Source organism: Hyperolius riggenbachi, chromosome 6 (genome assembly GCF_040937935.1).
Source record: "Hyperolius riggenbachi isolate aHypRig1 chromosome 6, aHypRig1.pri, whole genome shotgun sequence".
NCBI classification, from domain to species: domain Eukaryota; kingdom Metazoa; phylum Chordata; class Amphibia; order Anura; family Hyperoliidae; genus Hyperolius; species Hyperolius riggenbachi.
Window position 1 is genome coordinate 94,016,974 of NC_090651.1, and position 17,682 is coordinate 94,034,655.

At 47.5% G+C, this 17,682-nt stretch overlaps 1 protein-coding gene and 1 long non-coding RNA gene across 3 annotated transcripts in view; one reads left to right on the forward strand and one right to left on the reverse strand.

Annotated features, from left to right (window-relative positions):
- The window catches only part of DHX9 (DExH-box helicase 9), a 64,835-nt gene extending 57,429 nt beyond the window's left edge, over nucleotides 1-7,406 (reverse strand). The window contains exons 1-2 of the mRNA XM_068239678.1: nucleotides 7,331-7,406; nucleotides 690-830 (exon numbers count right to left, since the gene is read on the reverse strand). Coding sequence (XP_068095779.1) covers nucleotides 690-800 — 111 coding nt within the window. The 5' untranslated portion in view covers nucleotides 801-830; nucleotides 7,331-7,406. The remainder of the gene's footprint in view (nucleotides 1-689; nucleotides 831-7,330) is intronic.
- The window catches only part of LOC137521000 (uncharacterized), a 155,285-nt gene that overhangs the window by 731 nt on the left and 136,872 nt on the right, over nucleotides 1-17,682 (forward strand). For both annotated transcript variants that reach the window (XR_011021987.1, XR_011021986.1), the window contains exon 2: nucleotides 2,068-2,155. This is a non-coding gene — a long non-coding RNA (uncharacterized lncRNA). The remainder of the gene's footprint in view (nucleotides 1-2,067; nucleotides 2,156-17,682) is intronic.

Here is a 17,682-nt window from a genome sequence, read left to right on the forward strand (position 1 = left end):
AGACACTGCACTGGCAGCTCTGGCTCCTATAACTTCCTGGTACCCCATCTGTGATGCGAGGCTACAACGCCCCCTTCTGGATTGGCTGCCGGTCCTGCATTAGATGGCGATTGGCTGAGCGGTACTTCTAGGACCCGCCTCCGGAAGTGTCGAAGTCAGTACCCCACGTCACAAATTGGGGACCAAGAAGTTATAGGAGCAGGAGTTGCCAGTGCAGAGTCTGGTTCTGCTACGTTGCACCAGCTAGGGAGTGGAGACCCTTTTGTGCCTCACCTCTGTTCCAGAAAGAAGCAAGCATGAATCCTAATGGACTCCCCCGGCTGACTCCCATCTTCCTCCTCCTGGCAAATCCCCATCTTCCTCCTCAGCCTGGATTGGAATGCCTGACGACTGGATTGTGGAGATCAGAAGGAGGGGGGGGGGGGGGGGGCATGGGGGTGGTGGAAAGGTATTTGCAGACGCCGCTGCAATAGCACAGTGGCGGGACACTTTGGCACAGGTCCGAATGTAGTATATGTGCCATAAAATGCACGTTCTCCCCCACCTCTCACTTGGAGGAGAAAAAGTGCGTCTTATGATCCAACAAATATGGTAGGTCCCATTTCCCAGAATCGGGTAAAAAAAAAAAAAAAAAAAAAAAAAAAAAAAAAAAAAAAAAAAGCATGCAGACAGTGATAAAAATCAATTACCTCACACTGAAATTTCTGGCGCATCTTGCCACCAACAGTCCGGATATCATAGTTGGGAGTTACTTTCTTTTTCCCACACCAAGCATAAAGAAAATTCTTGATGTCAGCCATGGTGGAACAAAGGCTGTGCTGTCTAATGATCTAAAAAAAAAAAAAAAAAAAAAAAAAAAAAAAAAAAAAAAAGACATATGTATATATATTTTTATTAAAAGTTTAATATAACCACTGAAGTCAAAACGCTTACTTTAACCTTGTAAAAAAACGAAAGCTATGCCGTCTGGATTACAGTTGCTATTAAAAGTAAGAGAGTACCAACCATACTGCATGAGTTATTAGCTGGAGGAGGCAAGCACCATTTTTACCTATCTTGAACACTGCGATTAACCCATTTACCATCAGTAAAACACTAACATTCCAGACCTATTGTCTGTTATGGAGCCCATACACTAATAGATGGGCACCCAATGTAGCCAATAAATAAAAATCAAACTCTCTCAGATCGGAAAGGGATTGAATCCTTCTAAACTGTACTTGTATTTTTATTAGAATTCAGGATTAAAAATATTTTCAACTGCATCGGCTATGCAGTGCAGCGCTATGGGCCGTTGATCTACCTCTGCTCCCTACCTCCTGCAGATCGATAGTTTCAGCCCGATTTGTTATTGGTTGAAATTGATCGGGCTGGCAGGTTGGAGCATTGATTTCTATCAGCTTCCATCACAGTGAGCAAATCTGCTGGGAATCAATGGGAAAAATTGTATAGGCATCCTAACACAACCTGAACACCACCTACATGATGGTGGCTTTGTGAGGGAGGGAGCTGTAAATTTACCTACGGTGGCTGCTCAAGGTGTCTATCTTGCGGCAGTACTTCAAACGGGCCACGAGTCCATCACATTCAAGGTGATGTTCCTGGCCCTGCTGCATGTCAGGAGATGTATTCATTAAATAATACATCTCCCAGAATGCATTAGGGGCCGGGCATGCTCGTTTCCCATCATGTAGCAGGGCTAGGAACAGCACAACCCCCGGGGTACACCAGCCCCAGGAACGCTCTGGACTTGTGGTCCCTTTGAAGTACGGCCACAAGATGGACACCTTATTGGAGATGGGAGCTATGGAGCAGCCCCCATAGGCAAGTTAATTTATCGCTGCCCACCCCCACACAAAGTTACCAACAGTTACAACCCTCGTTTAGAGGGAGGTCCATTTAAAATATTTTTATGTAGATGGTAAATAGTCTCATATTTTTAATTTCAGTTATATAGGTTTTTATAACATTGTATCATTCTGTAATATTTGCAATTTACACACTAAACTCAGTATTCTAAATGATTTCACAGAGTAGGCTAATTAACTTTTGAACTTCACTATGCAGAAACACAAAATACAGTTGACAGACATTTGAGATAATAAGCCTAAGAAGACTCAGATTCAGACAGCTCTCTGCGACCTGTGGAGCTCAGGTAAGCTCTTTTTTAGACTTCATATCTCTGCTGCTAATGTATTATTTCTTAGATGTACTACACATACAAATCATATTTTCACTTCAGATTCCATTTAAGAGTGACATTTTACAGACATTGAAGGGGTAGCCCTTCGGTGAAGTAGGGTAGCCTAAAGGGAAGGAGCAATATTTGGTTACTGTTTTTTCTAATATATGTAATTTATATACACCACAGATTAATCTAAATGCTTTAATAAAAGCACCCTGTCCTAGGGGGTTGCTTAAAACAAAATCTATGCACACATATTGTAAGAATAAAGGCTTCTTATATTATAAGGCCAGTAGATGCATTTGTTCAATGTCAGCCAATGGAGATCGGGACCTGACCCCTCCAAGCAACATGGCTGAACTGAGGCTGTACAGATACGTAATTAGCCCACAGTCTAACGATACATACTGTTGAAATTGGAGTGAAGGGCATGTGTAATGCCGATGGAGCGGCACAGACGTGGGGTCATATGGTTGGCACGGAAAGAAAACAATCTATTGGCCGTCGCTTGGCCGAGATGACCCACCTAGAGAATAGTTTGCCTGGTGACGGTCAGTGTACACCCGATTAACAGAAGAGGTGGTCATTATTGGCTGCCTCACACGACTTTAATCTAGTTGGTGTATGGGCCTTTAGACACACTTTAGGCTGGTTTCACAGTGGGACGTTAAAGTCCAACGTTACAGCATTCAGTAATGCAGCCTAACTCACAGCACTGTAAAATCAATTGTGCTGTTCACAGTGCCCACGTTGCGTTATATAGTAACGCAGCACGTTTAAACAAAGTGCTGCATGCTGTACGTTATACTGGGCTAAGCAGCGTTAGACTGCTTGCACATTAGGCCTGAACGATTTTAGGAAAAGATTGAATTGCACGATTTCTGACAGAAATTGCGATTTCGATTCGATTCACGATTTTTTTTCAATTTGAGCCTTTGCACTAAATTCTCAAAGTACAATACCATTTACAAACATGCACTGACAGAAAATCACAAACATACTATCAAATTCATAGTATGATGTCATTTTCTGTCATGTTTATAAAGGTTACTGCATTATGTGAATTTATCTAAACAAATAGCTATAAATCTAAAATGCGGTGATGAAAATTAAAGGCAAGAAATAAGAATTGCTTTCAATTAAATTTATTAATATGAAACATGCATGTGTCTTGCATGAACATTCTTGAGGGCCCGCTTCCACTTGTGCCGCACGCGTCAGCGAGACGCGCGGCGGCACTTCCGGGTCTGCGGGTACGCAGACGAATCCCATCAGCCGTGCCATGCAAGGCTATGGGATTTGCAGCCTCCCGCACAACTTCAGATGGAAATGCTGGCCGAATCGCTAGCGCAAGCGATTCGGCTGGCGGCACTATTCATCCCTACGGCAGAGTTTCCCTGTGCGATTTGCCTGCAGGGTAACTCTGCGGATTTGGCGTGGTTTCCGCGCCAGTGGAAACAGGCCCTTAAAGTTTTTTTACTGCCCCCGCTGCAGCTTTGCAGATTGCAGAAAGATCACCACAGTGTCACACCACAGCAGTCATCATCATTATCACGCTGACACAATGTGCAGAGTGACAGAGGTGATACAAAACTTGAATGACAGGGTGTGGGCGGAGTCTGCTGCTTATGTTAGTGTGATTGACTTGCATGTGGGCGGAGTCTGCCGCCAGCCCAGCAAATGATGTGGAAGTGCTGGGAGGAGGGAGTCGCCAAGTAAGAGCCAGACTCTGCCGCTCATACCACAAAAAAAAAAAAGTGACACAATAGTGATTATTTGCTGACAAGTGATTTTCAGCAGACTCGGCGTGCAATCTGCCCAGCTTATGATGTGGGGGTGCTGGGAGGAGTAAGCCACTGGGACGGAGTGTAAGAGGGGTGGGCGGAGTCTGCCGCTCGTAACAAGAAGTAATTGACAGCCGTGCAGGCGGAGTCTGCCGCCCGCCCAGCTAATATTGTAGAGATGCTGGGAGGAGTGACCTGCGGCGACACGTGTGAGAGCCTGCGGGCGGAGTCTGCCGCCCGCTCCGCTGATTGGCTGCACTCTAAAGTTAGTGGAGAGAGTGAGCCGCCTCCATCACGGCAAGTGTAAACACTGGCACTAAGCCGCCGCGCACCGCCGCTGCATAGAGCGGGAGAGGGTACTGCTGGACTGGCTACAGAGGGGGGTGAAAATCGTTGCTATGGCGATCACGGAATCGTCATTTCCGTGATCGCGATTTCGGTCCAAAAACGATTTATCGTTCAGGCCTATTGCACATGCTCAGTAATGTTGGAGGAGGAGGTCTCCCCTCCTCCTCCGCAGCCAGCCACATGGCTAATTAATATTCACTGCACTGCAGAGACTCCTGGTAGGACTGTAGTGTTGTCCGGATCATGAACGAATTGTTGATTTGATACGGATCTTTTTTGTGAGTCGAATCATCCGGATCATCACAATGAAAGATTCGGTTCACAGTGGATGTCTGTCTGGAAGAAACAGGAACATACAGAATGTACAGTGCAGGGAAAGTCCTGTCCTGCTAGTCATTTCACCCCCAGTCTGCTTCCCTAGTAAAATGATTCAAATGATTCGGTTCAAAGATCCGGATCTTTTCAATGATCCGATTCAAATGATCAGAATCCTTAAAAAGATCCGGACTTCCTATCACTAACCTGGAGCGGCTGCTTTGAGAGCTGCATAACGCAGCTCAATCTGAAGTCCAACTTCAACACCACCATACGTTGCGTTAGGGGCACGTAATGCGACCATAACGTCCCCTAAAACGCAATGTATTGGTGTGTAAGTAGCCTTCAAGTCTTACAATGTAGCAAGCAAACAGTTTACAGAAAGGTAACAACCAGTACAGTGAATAGTAGTAACCAATAGCGAGGGTGGCGTCTGAACCCAGTGAATGTGCTGTGTGGTCTTTGCTGAAATCAAACAATGATAATGGACAAAGTTACCCAAAGCACTGGAGGAAAAAAATGAGGATCAAAGTGAATCAACATTTCAGGGGACCATACCCCCTTACTCAAGATAGACCTCCCTTGAGTCATCTCCCAGTGCCTGTAGTGACCTGGCATTATGTATGCACTCCAGTACGTACACCACAGACTTACAGGGTCACTATGGGCATCGGGAGATGACAGCAGCAATGAGGAAGGAGCATTCTTACTGGGAAGGTGTGAATGCACTTAAGCCTCGTTCACATCATTTCACACAGATGGCAGTGCAATCAAAACGCAATGCATATGATCGCATGCTATCTGCGCTGCTGATACTATTCACTTCAGTGAATGGGCCAGTGCTGCACTTCCTAAAAAAATGCATGCAGCTCTGAGATAGTGCACCGCACTGCTGCGCAGCACCTATCATGAGAAAGGCTGAAGTGCTGACTATGCACTTCTGCCGTTCTTGCGTGTTGAACATCATACGCTCTGCCAAAATGCACATGGCAGCACGTATGATGTGAACGAGGCATTATACTCTGCATAGCGCCCCGGGGAGCAGCACTAGCAGGGGGGACACCTGAGGAAGTGGTGGTATTTGATGTTTAAAAGATTTCATGCTGAGATCTATTAAAAATCTATATGCAGTGTTTAAGCAGTGATAAATCCCTTTTTGATCTGATATTGATCTATCCTTTGTGCACGTCAGGATAAAGTCTAGCATATGGCAGACTTTAAGCCTCATCCATACGGGTAGATGAGGCTCCGATCAGGCGGCTCGATTAGCCGCCGGATCGCCTCTTCCGCGTCCCCGCTCGCGCGCCGGATTCGATACCCCGCTCATCTTCCGCTCGATTCCCTGCCATTGTCCCCTCGCGGGGAGCGAGCAGGGAATCGGTGGTGGGGAGATCCGTCCTGTCGGATCTTATCAATCTAGCCGCATCAGCGGCTCGATTGATAAGCCACATCGCCGCCTCATCTACGCGTGTAGATGAGGCTTTAAGCTAGGTACACACCATACAATTTTCTGTTATGCTGGGAATACACGGGTCGATTCTGGCGCTCGATTCTGCACCTGATCTGGTTATCATCCGCTTGTTTTTCTTATCTTTTTTTCTTTTAACTTCAATGGTGAATCGAGCAGCAAAATGATCGACCGGTGATCGGACATTATCTATCGGGCCATCTTAATGGCTTATGCTGGGCATACACTGCTCGGTTTTTTATTATCAATCGAGCAGCTGATGGCTCGATTGATAATAACCGACGTGACCGATCACCGCGCCAGATCGATACTGCACTCGCTCCATGCGGGCAGACAATGGAAGAAACTAAGTGCAGATAAGGAAGTGCCCGCAGGGACGAGCGGGAATCGATCCGGGCGCCCGCGTGGACGCGCCTGGATCGAGCCAGCGGCTCGATTCCTGCGCACAAATGAGCCGTGTATGCCCAACATTAGAATCGAGCAGTGTATTCCCAGAATCAGATTTACCTACCAGATAGATATTTTCCAACATGCTGGAATTTATCTAACCATGTAGCTGCCTAGCAATTAGGCATTGTTCTACTCAGCAGGAAATGACCAGAAGACAATGCACCAGAGATATTGGGTATGATTCACAGAGCTTTTTTTACCTGTTTTCCTCGGTTTTCCCAAAGCTATGTAGCTCCCAAGGGGCAAAAATATAATAAGGGTAGGAAAAGTAAAATTGAAATGATGATAATCAGGAACAATTTACTCAGAAAATTGTATGGTGTGTGTACTAGGCAATACAGCAGCATAAATACAGAGTCTCTGGAGATCAGCTGATCGACATCTATATAAACAGACCTCGAGTTGTGAGCTCCTTCCAGTAAGGATGTAAAATACCTACGTGTATCCTTGCAAAGCATCCCACCATATGCCAGCAGCGCGTACATACATATAACTATATAAACGTCCTCACAACATACACGTCATAAAAGTATCTCTGCCAGCCTGCTCTATACAAATACACGTGGCACATGCTTACTAGGATTTGTACATGAAGGCTCATTTCCCTCAGCCAGCAGCACAAGCTCTATGCTGGACAAGCATGGCAATGCACAAGCTCTATGCTGGACATGCATGGCAATGCACAAGCTCTATGCAGAGCAGCTTGCAGCACCGCCATTGCCTGCTATGACTAAACCGTGCCCATTCATTTACTACAGCAGCAGTAGCTAGCTCACTTACCGGATACGCGAACCCGCTGCACACACCTCCGATCACAATAGCGCTGCAAACAAAATGGCCGCACCTCCCTCACACGCAAACCGGGAGCACACACTGCAGTACCGCGATATCACATAGGCCAATCACAGGAAGGGACCAGGACACGCTGTCCTGAGCAGAGGAAAGAACTTCGCGGCTGTGCATACATGACTTATCGCGAGAAGGAGGGACTGTAGAAGGATCTTGGTTTTAGTTTAGCTGAGAGGGAAAAGGGAAGGAAGTGCAGAATATTTCGGCTTCCAACAGAACAGTCATTAGTTCTTATTTTCAACCACAGCTCACTATCTCTCCTAGGCCCATATGCAATTAACTATTTCTCCTTAGTTATCTCCTAGCCTAGGAGATACTTTTTATTTTCTCTTTAAAATAACTTTAGCATTTTACAACTGAAAAAATCAGGTAAAATTTTGTGAAAAAGTAGTATAAAAATTATTTTGAGTAATTGCTTGCTGGTGGTTTAAAAAGCATTTAAGGTGTAAAAATATCACATAGGAGAAAACTCAGAAGAAAAAATGAATTTCATATGTGCCCTTGTCCTTTCCCAGTGGCGTAACAATAGACCCTACAGGGATACAGGGGGACTATGAAGGGAGTAGCCTGGGTGGGGCGCTGAGAGCAGAGCTGTCTAGAAAGACATTTTCAGGCAGTCCTACCTTGAGAGACTAAGGGCCCATTTCCACTGTCGTTTAGGATGCGAGGCGATCTCCGCCTTGCATCCCTCCGCAAGTACTTCCGGTTGTCTTCCGTACAATCGGATGCAGTCATGCGGCTTCCCGTCGGCAGCTATGGGAACTCGGATGTGTGCTGTGGAAAAGTGCAGCATGCTATCCGTAATTTCCGTCACATCGCGCCGGATCGTGTAGGTAAATTCGCGTCAATGGAAGCTACCCCATTGACGTGAATTGGTTTGCAGTTTCTTTGTGTTGCGCTGCGGTTTCGGCATAGCAATGTGTCTAGTGGAAACTGGCCCTCAGGGATCTTTCACACTAGGAGCTGTCCGTTTTGACAGAACACACCTAGGAGGCAGTAAGAAATGTAACGTGAAAATCTATTGACTTTCATGTTGCCTTTCACATTTAGACAAAGCGTTCTAGAGCGTTACATTGCAACACATTTGGGAGCTTATAATCGTACAGCGCAAGCATTTTCCTGTCGGGTTAATTAGAGCTAGCGCCGCTGATATGCGTTGAACCGCAACTTCTGGACGTCATGTCGTGATTCATAATGGGTGCAGGCGTTAGCTAGTGTAAAAGAGCCCTAAGGGTGCAGAGAGAAAAAGCTTTCTGCTCTCTGCACAATTGTTCTAATGACTACATCTGCTCAGGCACTGATAAGGAATCATAAAAGTTTTTGTAGCGTGAAAATAATCTTGTTTTCCCGCGAAAACGCTATCGCGACCGCAATAGGAGTTATCACGGCTTTGTGAATCAAGCCCCATGTGTGTCTGTGTGTGAAAGCATGCATGTTTTATCACAGAAGCTAATGTAATTGAGAGAGAAAATGCTCCCAGTGCTTCACTGCTGTCAGTTTTATATGCATGGGGAAAATACATTCCAATGTACCCTATCCAATTGAATAACTTTGGTTCTTGGTTTTCCTGTGCAGGAAAACACACAAACAGACAAGTGTGCTCCCAGCCTAAGGACAGGACAGCATAGTGAGATCAGGAGTAGCAGCTGGGAGCGGCACACATATGTCCCAGTGACTATCTGTTGTTTGCACAGTGACTTGCTGTGAGTGTAGCAGCAGGTCTGTGTTCTTATGAGGGCTCTGTCACTTGTGGAAGTCTCACAGGATCAAGCTCCATCCTGACTGGAAACACCAACATAGCCTGTGTGTGCAACAGAGGCGTAGCTAAGGGTGGGCAAGGGGCACATATGTCCCCGGGCGCAGCACTGTGAGGGTGCTCAGCACAGCTGCTGCACCCCCACACATGTGAGAGACAGCTTGCTTGTTGCCTGAAGTTCCCTTGCTTCTCTCGTTCCATCTGCAGTGGAGTGCAGAAATGTTACAGCAGCAGAAAAGTGGGCACATCTGTCTATATAAACAGGAGGAAGGGGAGCAAATCTGGCTATATAAACAGGAGGAAGGGGGACACATTTGGCTATCTAAAGGGGGCACATCTGGCTATTTATAGGGGGCATATCTGGCTATCTAAATGGGGGAAGGGGGCACATGTGGCTATCTAAACAGCATTTGTTCATCTGTCTCCACCCATGATCACGCCCAGGGGCGGACTGACCATTAGGGCACTCGGGCACAGTCCGAGGGCCCGTGGTCAGGGGGGGCCCGCCGCCCGCCAGAGAGCCCTGAGCACAAGGGGAGACAGCCAGCGAAGGAGGGCGATGGGCAGAGCAGCGGAGAAGGGGGGAAGTTCCCCCCCCTTCTCTCACCTTGGGGCCCCCCTTCCTGGCTCTCCCCTCCAGAATCGGTAAAGTGTCGGCGCAGCGGCTGACAGCGGGCGGAGATTTACCGCTGTTCAGCCACTGGAGGGAGCGCTGATCTGTGTGCCACTAGTCTGGGCTTCTCAAGCCCAGACTAGTGGCACACAGATCAGCGCTCCCTCCGATGGCTGAACAGCGGTAAGTCTCCGCCCGCTGTCAGCCGCTACCCGCTGCGCGGACACTTTACAGATTCTGGAGGGGAGAGCCAGGAAGGGGGGCCCCAAGGTGAGGGAAGGGGGGGAACCTCCCCCCTTCTCCCCTTTTATGCAAATCGCCCTCCTTCACTGGCTGTCTCCCCTCCTGGAGACACTACAAGCCTGGCTGCATATACTGGGGGCACCTATAGACCTGGCTATACCGGGGAGGCCTATACACCTGGCTGCATATACTGGGGAGACCTATACACCTGGCTGCATATACTGGGGAGACCTATACACCTGGCTGCATATACTGGGGGCATTTATACACCTGACTACATATACTGGGGGCACCTATAGACCTGGCTATACCGGGGAGACCTATACACCTGGCTGCATATACTGGGGAGACCTATACACCTGGCTGCATATACTGGGGGCACTTATACACCTGACTACATATACTGGGGGCACCTATAGACCTGGCTATACCGGGGAGACCTGTACACCTGGCTGCATATACTGGGGGCACTTATACACCTGACTACATATACTGGGGGCACTTATAGACCTAGCTACATATACTGGGGGCACCTGTAGACCTGACTGTATATACTGGGGACACCTATACACCTGGCTGCATATACTGGGGATACCTATACACCTGGCTGCATATACTGAGGGCACTTATACACCTGACTACATATACTGGGGGCACTTATAGACCTAGCTACATATACTGGGGGCACCTATAGACCTGGCTGTATATACTGGGGGCACCTATAGACCTGGCTATACTGGGGACACCTATACACTTGGCTACATATACTGGGGACACCTAAAGACCTGGCTATCTATACAGGAGACACCTATAGACCTGGCTATCTATACAGGAGACACCTATAGACCTGGCTATCTATACAGGAGACACCTATAGACCTGGCTATCTGTACTGGGGACACCTATAGACCTGGCTATCTGTACTGGGGACACCTATAGGCCTGGCTACCTATTCTGGAGACACCTGTAGACCTGGCTACCTATACTGGGGACACCTATAGACCTGGCTATCTTAACTGGGGACATCTATAGACCTGGCTATCTTAAATGGGGACATCTATAGACCTGGTTATCTATTCTGGGGACACCTGTAGACTAGGCTACTTATACTGGGGACACCTATAGACCTGGATACCTGCACTGGGAAAACCTATAGACCTGGTTACTTCCACTGGGGATACCTTTTGACCTGGTTACCTATACTGGGGGCACCTATTTTGGGGGAACTGCTGCCAGATTAACTATTTTTGGGGAACTGCTGCTGCCAGATTAAGTGTTTTTTGAGAAACAGCTGCCAGATTATGTGTATTTTTGGGGAACCGCTGCCAGATTGTGTATAATGGGGGAACTGCTGCTTCCAGATTCTGTGTATTTTGGGGGAACCACTGCTGCTACATGTATTTTCAGTGACCCGCTGCCAGATTATGCATATTTTGGGGAGCTGCTGCCAAATTATGTGTATTTGGGGGAACCGCTGCTGCCAGATAACGTCTATTTTGGGGGAACGACTGCCATATTATCTGTATTTTGGAAGAACCTCTGCCAAATTGCATGGATTTTTGGTGAAATGCTGTCAGATTACATGTATTTTGCGGGGAAACACTATGGCAGAGTTCAAACTTCCCCGGCAGACCTTTTACACCACTGCTAAGGTCATGTATATTTTGCCCCACTCATATTCTGTTGCGTGACCACACCCATTTTTTGGTGCACCGCGCTAAGCGCGGTGCAGGGCTTTTTATCAGTATAAAATATAACATATTTACTGTTGTCAGTAAATTATTATATCTTAGTCTGTAAAAATATAACGTGAAAGGTGGGAAACACTGGTATGGGGGCCCCATAATCTCCTATTGCCCGGGGGCCCCATGAGTTGTCAGTCCGCCCCTGATCACGCCCACATTCTGATGCATGTCTACACCCTTTTTGCCCGGTGGGGGGAGGTGCACAAACATTGTCTTTGTCCCCGGGTGCTGAAAACCATAGCTACACCTCTGTTGTGCATATTTAGTGTAAGCTTTAAATAAACTTACAGGGCTGGTGCACACCAAACGCTCCAATCTGGCGTTTTTCAAAGCATTTTGCGTTTTTCCTATACTTAACATAGAGGCAGAAATGCCTCCGAAATCCAAAAAATGCTGCAGCCTGGGAGTATGCGTTTCTGCAAAACGCCTCCTGCTCTGGTGTGAACCACCCCATTGAAATACATTACCCAAGCGTTTCCACATCCGCAAGCGGATCTGAAAACGCGACAAAAGCCGCTCGGTGTGCACCAGCCCTAAATAATTGTCTCATGTAGATATGGTGACCCCTGGGTAAAAGTTTCATCAATTAGCTCTTACAGATGTGTTCTTCAGCGGCAACCAAGCCCAGCCTCCTATACCATTTCTAATGGCTACATTTATTCCTGAAGCCAAACTTTAATCACCCTTACCTAGGCCTTCCTTGCTGGTATGTAACCATATGAAAAACCTGAACTAAAAAATGTACTTTAAAATTAGATAATGGCACTCCAAGCTGTTTACATAAGGACTTACTACACTCTGTCGGCTGCCATAGTCATAGTCTAACGTCCTACCCCTTCCAATGTTTTTTTGGGGGGAGGGGGGATGGTGAGGTGAACAGTGATTTCTAGTTACCCCACAGTTTCAATCTAGTTATCCCACATTTCAAATATTGTTACAGTAAAGTTGTTACTGAACAGCTTCTGTAACAAAAAAAGCCTGGAAAACCGCTCTGATCTAGCGTTTTTCAGAGTGGTTTTCCACTTTTCTATACTTTAACATTGAGGCAGAAATGCCTCAGAAATCTAAAAATGCTGCAGCCCCCGAGTTTGCGTTTGTGGAAAAAACGACCCGCTCTGGTGTGCACCATCCCATTCACTTTCATTAGCCAAGCGGTTTTCCCCCTGCAGGCGTTTTAAAAAACGCTCCAGAACTGCTCTGGTGTGCACCAGCCCTGAGACAACATGAAAACCAGATCACATAGCACAGTATGCGTACAATGCTTAGAGATGGGAGCATGGATATTAGGCAAGTCGAGTTCACTCAAGAGTTCACTCAGATCCATAGGATGGGTGTATGGTAATGGAGGTGCGTAAACAGGTAGGAGACATAAGGAGGAGGACCCTGCCCGAAGGCTTCCAATCTAGAGGGAGAGGTGGGGACACAAAAGGTAGGGGACCAGAGTTCAGCTGCTGCGGGTTAGAGCACTAATAGGGGGGGGGGGGGGGGGAAGAGTAGGCCAGAGTGAAAAGGCAAGTTTTGAGGGCCTTCTTGAAGATGTTGAAGGAGGGGGAGACCCTAATGGGGGAAGGTAGGGAGTTCCATAGTGTTGGAGCAGCTCTTGAGATGTCCTGGAGGTAGGGGCATAGCAATAGGGGTTGCAGAGGTTGCAAATGCATCGGGGCCCTTGGGCCCTCCCTCAACCACAGTATTAGCTCTCTATTGGTCCTGTGCTCATAATAATCACTTCTATAAATACTTTGAATAGTGATCATCATTAATAGACTGTTCCCCATCCCCTTCTTGCACCTCAGACACTGTAGTTGCCATTGGCAGGTTTGGTGCGCCGTATCAAATGCTATGTATAGAATGCTTGGGGGGCCCCATTGTTAAACTTGCATCGCGGCCCACAGCTCCTTAGCTACACCATTGCCTGGAGGCGTGCATGGGACTGGGTGATGCGGGGGGCAGTCAGGCGAAGTTCATTGGAGGAGCGGAGTGAGCGGCTAGGTGTGTACCTCTGGGTAAGATTGGAAATGTAGGTTGGGTTGGGATATAAAGAAAAACTCGAAGATCCCCCATAAGGAAATGGACTAGTCCAAAACCTTTTACATTTTTACAACCTATTGTAAGTGACAGAGTCGTAGGAAAAAGAAATTTACAGTGGGTTTTACTCTGGAACAAATGTACATTTTATACATATACATGCATATTTTACAATTTTTAGTGATTTTATTTGACCTCTAAATCATTCATTTAAATTGCTTTTTGGGTACTTTGAAGTTTCAAAACTAAATATGAAATCATTGGGCCAGTGGCGGACAAAGCCAACGATGGGCCCCTGTGCAAATTAAGTGAAGCGAGTGGGCGTTGTCATGACAGGTGGTCATGTTTGGATCCAGATAATGCCGACAGGATAAAAGTACATGAGACTAAAGGTAGCCATACACTGGTCGATTTGCCATTAGATCGACCAACTTACAGATCCCTATCTGATCGAATCTGATCAGAGAGGGATCGTATGGCTGCCTTTACCGCAGACAGATTGTGAATCGATTTCAGCCTGAAACCGATCACAATCTGTTGAGCTGCTCCTGCCGCCTGCCCCCCCCCCCCGTATACATTACATTAAGGTGGCGCCGGGCCCTATTCTCCGTGCTGCACCCCGCACCGCATCCCAGCATACACTGTGTCACTCCGTGACCAGGAAGTTCAAATAGAGCGCCCTCTATTTGAACTTCCTGGTCACTGGAGTGACACAGGAAGTTTTAATGTACGCTGGGATGGAGCAGGAACAGAGCGGTGCAGCGCGGAGAAGATGCCCGGGAGCCAGCGTCAGGTAATGTTGTATACCTGTATCAGATCGGCCTCCGCTAGCGACGCGCTCCCTACCCGCGGGCGATCGATGGTAATTTCCTGCACGGCGCAATCGACGGACCGATCCAATTTCGGGAGGAAATCGGATCGGCGGGTGCGTTTAGCGCGAACGATTGGCAGCAGATTAGATCCCAATGATCGAATCTGCTGTCGAACGGCGGCAAATCGGGCCAGTGTATGGCCAGCTTACGTCACATCCTGTAGGCACTGTATTAAAGAGGAACTGTAAACAGAAAAAAAATCCTCTCAGCGATGTCCAGTAAAAATGCCTGGGACGAACCATTTTTACTCCTGGCAGAGTAACCGTTATTTTTTTCTTTATTCCAGTAGTTGTAACTGTTATACAGTGAAGGTTGTAACCACCTTTTTTTTACTGACTGATGTCATCTGAAGGTGCCCAATGCATGTGTGGAGAGAGAAGTGCAGTTAGAGAACTAGCTGAAGGAGGCTAAAAGTAGTTTGTATATACAAACAAAATTGAATGGTTGTTGTAAAGCAGTTTTAGTAAAGTAATTGTAGCAGGGTAAATGAATGGAGAATAGTGAGGAGCGCAATGACCTAATTACGTTTACGCGAAATGTCGCGTAATTCGCGAAATTAAGATTATGGCCATAATAGAAATTTTGCAAATTTCACAAAATTACATGAAATTTCGCGTCTATGGGGAATTTTGTAATTACAATAGATTTTTCATAAGTAGGATCATTTACTTAACACAAGCAAATCAGAATTTTGTGTTTAACACGAAAATCCTTCAGTTCTTGAAATTGTGTTCCAGTCCAGAGCCTCCTGATACATTTAAAGCGACAGCACTTGCAGGGACCTTTGCATCATCAGATATTGCAAAACCAAGTGTCATGATCACTAAATGCACCTTGACAAAGGGCTGGTGCACACCAGAGCGGTTCATGAGCGTTTTTAAAGAGACACTGAAGCGAGACTAAATCTCGCTTCAGGTCTTATAAAACGCCGCTATCCCGCGGCTTAACGGGGGTCCCTTCACCCCCAACCCACCCCCCGCAAAAGTTGGTCGTAAAATGGTCGCTGGTAATCTTCTTCCTGGAGGCAGGGCTAACGGCTGCAGCCCTGCCTCCCAGTGCGTCTATCAGCGGCGCATCGCCGCCTCTCCCCCGCCCCTCTCAGTGAAGGAAGACTGAGAGGGGCGGGGGAGAGGCGGAGATACGCGCTGACAGACGCGCGTGGCGCAGGGCTGCGGCGGTTAGCCCTGCCCCAACCAGGAAGCGCTCCCCCGCTGCACGGAGGGGGTTTGGGGGGACAGGGACCCCCGTTAAGCCGCTCTATAGCGGCGTTTTAGCAGGGGCACACATACCCCTGCTAGCGGTTTTTGGTGTGCACTGGGCCAAAGAGCACGTCTTAGAAGTGGCTGCAGATAGAGCCTCCTGATACATTTAAAGCGACAGCACGTGTAGGGTCCTTTGCATTATCATTAATTGCAATCGATGAGTGTCTTTCCTGAGTTTAGTCATTACCTAAATGTGCATAATTACTATTAGGGCTGGGGCACACCGAGCGGCTTTTTGAGTGTTTCTGCAGCAGCTTGCAGCTGCGGATACGCTAGGGTAATGCATTTCAATAGGGGTGTGCACACCACAGTGGGAGGCGTTTTGCAGAAACTAATTCTCCCGGGGTGAGGCATTTTTTGGATTGCGGAGACGTTTCTGCCTCAATGTTAAGTATAGGACAAACGCAAACCGCTCTGAAAAACAGCAGATCAGAGCAGTTTGCCAGGCGGTTTTGTTACAGAAGCTGTTCAGTAACAGCTTTACTGTAACAATATATGAAATGTACTACACTGAAATCCGCAGCAGCAATCCGCAAAATGCCTCAGAAAAATAAAAAAAGCGTTTAAAAATCTGCTAGCATTTTGCGGATCTGCTAGCGGGTTTTGGTGTGCCCCGGGCCTGAGAAATGAAATTATGTCCATTTTGTTAATTCAAATAACTTTGTTTCTGTAGAAGACATGAAATTACGAAATTTTGCAAGAGCGACGAATGCGATGAAACCCCGGCGCTGTTCCCACAATGTGTATGTACGTAATATGTAAGTGCGCGTTTACACATTACCTGTCCTGTGTTGCGGGTGCCCGCCTGTCTTCTGCTGCTCTTCTATTAGCTGCATAAACCACGCTGGCGTGCTATGCGGCAAGCAGAAGAGTGTTGGAAAATGCACGGGCACTGCAACACAGGACAGGTAATGTATAAATGCACATTTACACATTACACACACACATACATATGTACAGTGGAGAGGCGGTGGACAAGGTGGGCTCGGCCAATTCCCAAGATTTCATGCAGAAATCGATCGGAAATCGCTCTGTGGTGTATAGGCAGCTGACAGATGTGTACCTAGCATTAAGGTAGCCATATCGCTAGCAATGATGGGCAGATTCGACCAAGAGACAAAACCCTCTCTAAGCGATATGGCTACCTTAACCACCCTGGCGTTCTGATAAGATCGCCAGGGAGGCTGCGGGAGGGTTTTTTTTAAATTAAAAAAAAACTATTTCATGCAGCCAACTGAAAGTTGGCTGCATGAAAGCCCACTAGAGGGCGCTCCGGAGGCGTTCTTCCGATCGCCTCCGGCGCCCAGAATAAACAAGGAAGGCCGCAATGAGCGGCCTTCCTTGTTTTGCTTACACCGTCGCCATAGCGACGAGCGGAGTGACGTCATGGACGTCATCCGACGTCCTGACGTCAGACGCCTCCGATCCAGCCCTTAGCGCTGGCCGGAACTTTTTGTTCCGGCTGCGCAGGGCTCAGGCGGCTGGGGGGACCCTCTTTCGCCGCTGCTCGCGGCGAATCGCCGCAGAGCGGCGGCGATCGGGCAGCACACGCGGCTGGCAAAGTGCCGGCTGCGTGTGCTGCTCTTTATTTGGCGCAAATCGGCCCAGCAGGGCCTGAGCGGCAGCCTCCGGCGGTGATGGACGAGCTGAGCTCGTCCATACCGCCCAGCTGGTTAATGCTAGGTACACACGTTGCAATTTTCTGACAGATTTTTCTGTCGGATCGATTATTTCCAACATGTCCAATCTGATTTCTGATCAATTTCCC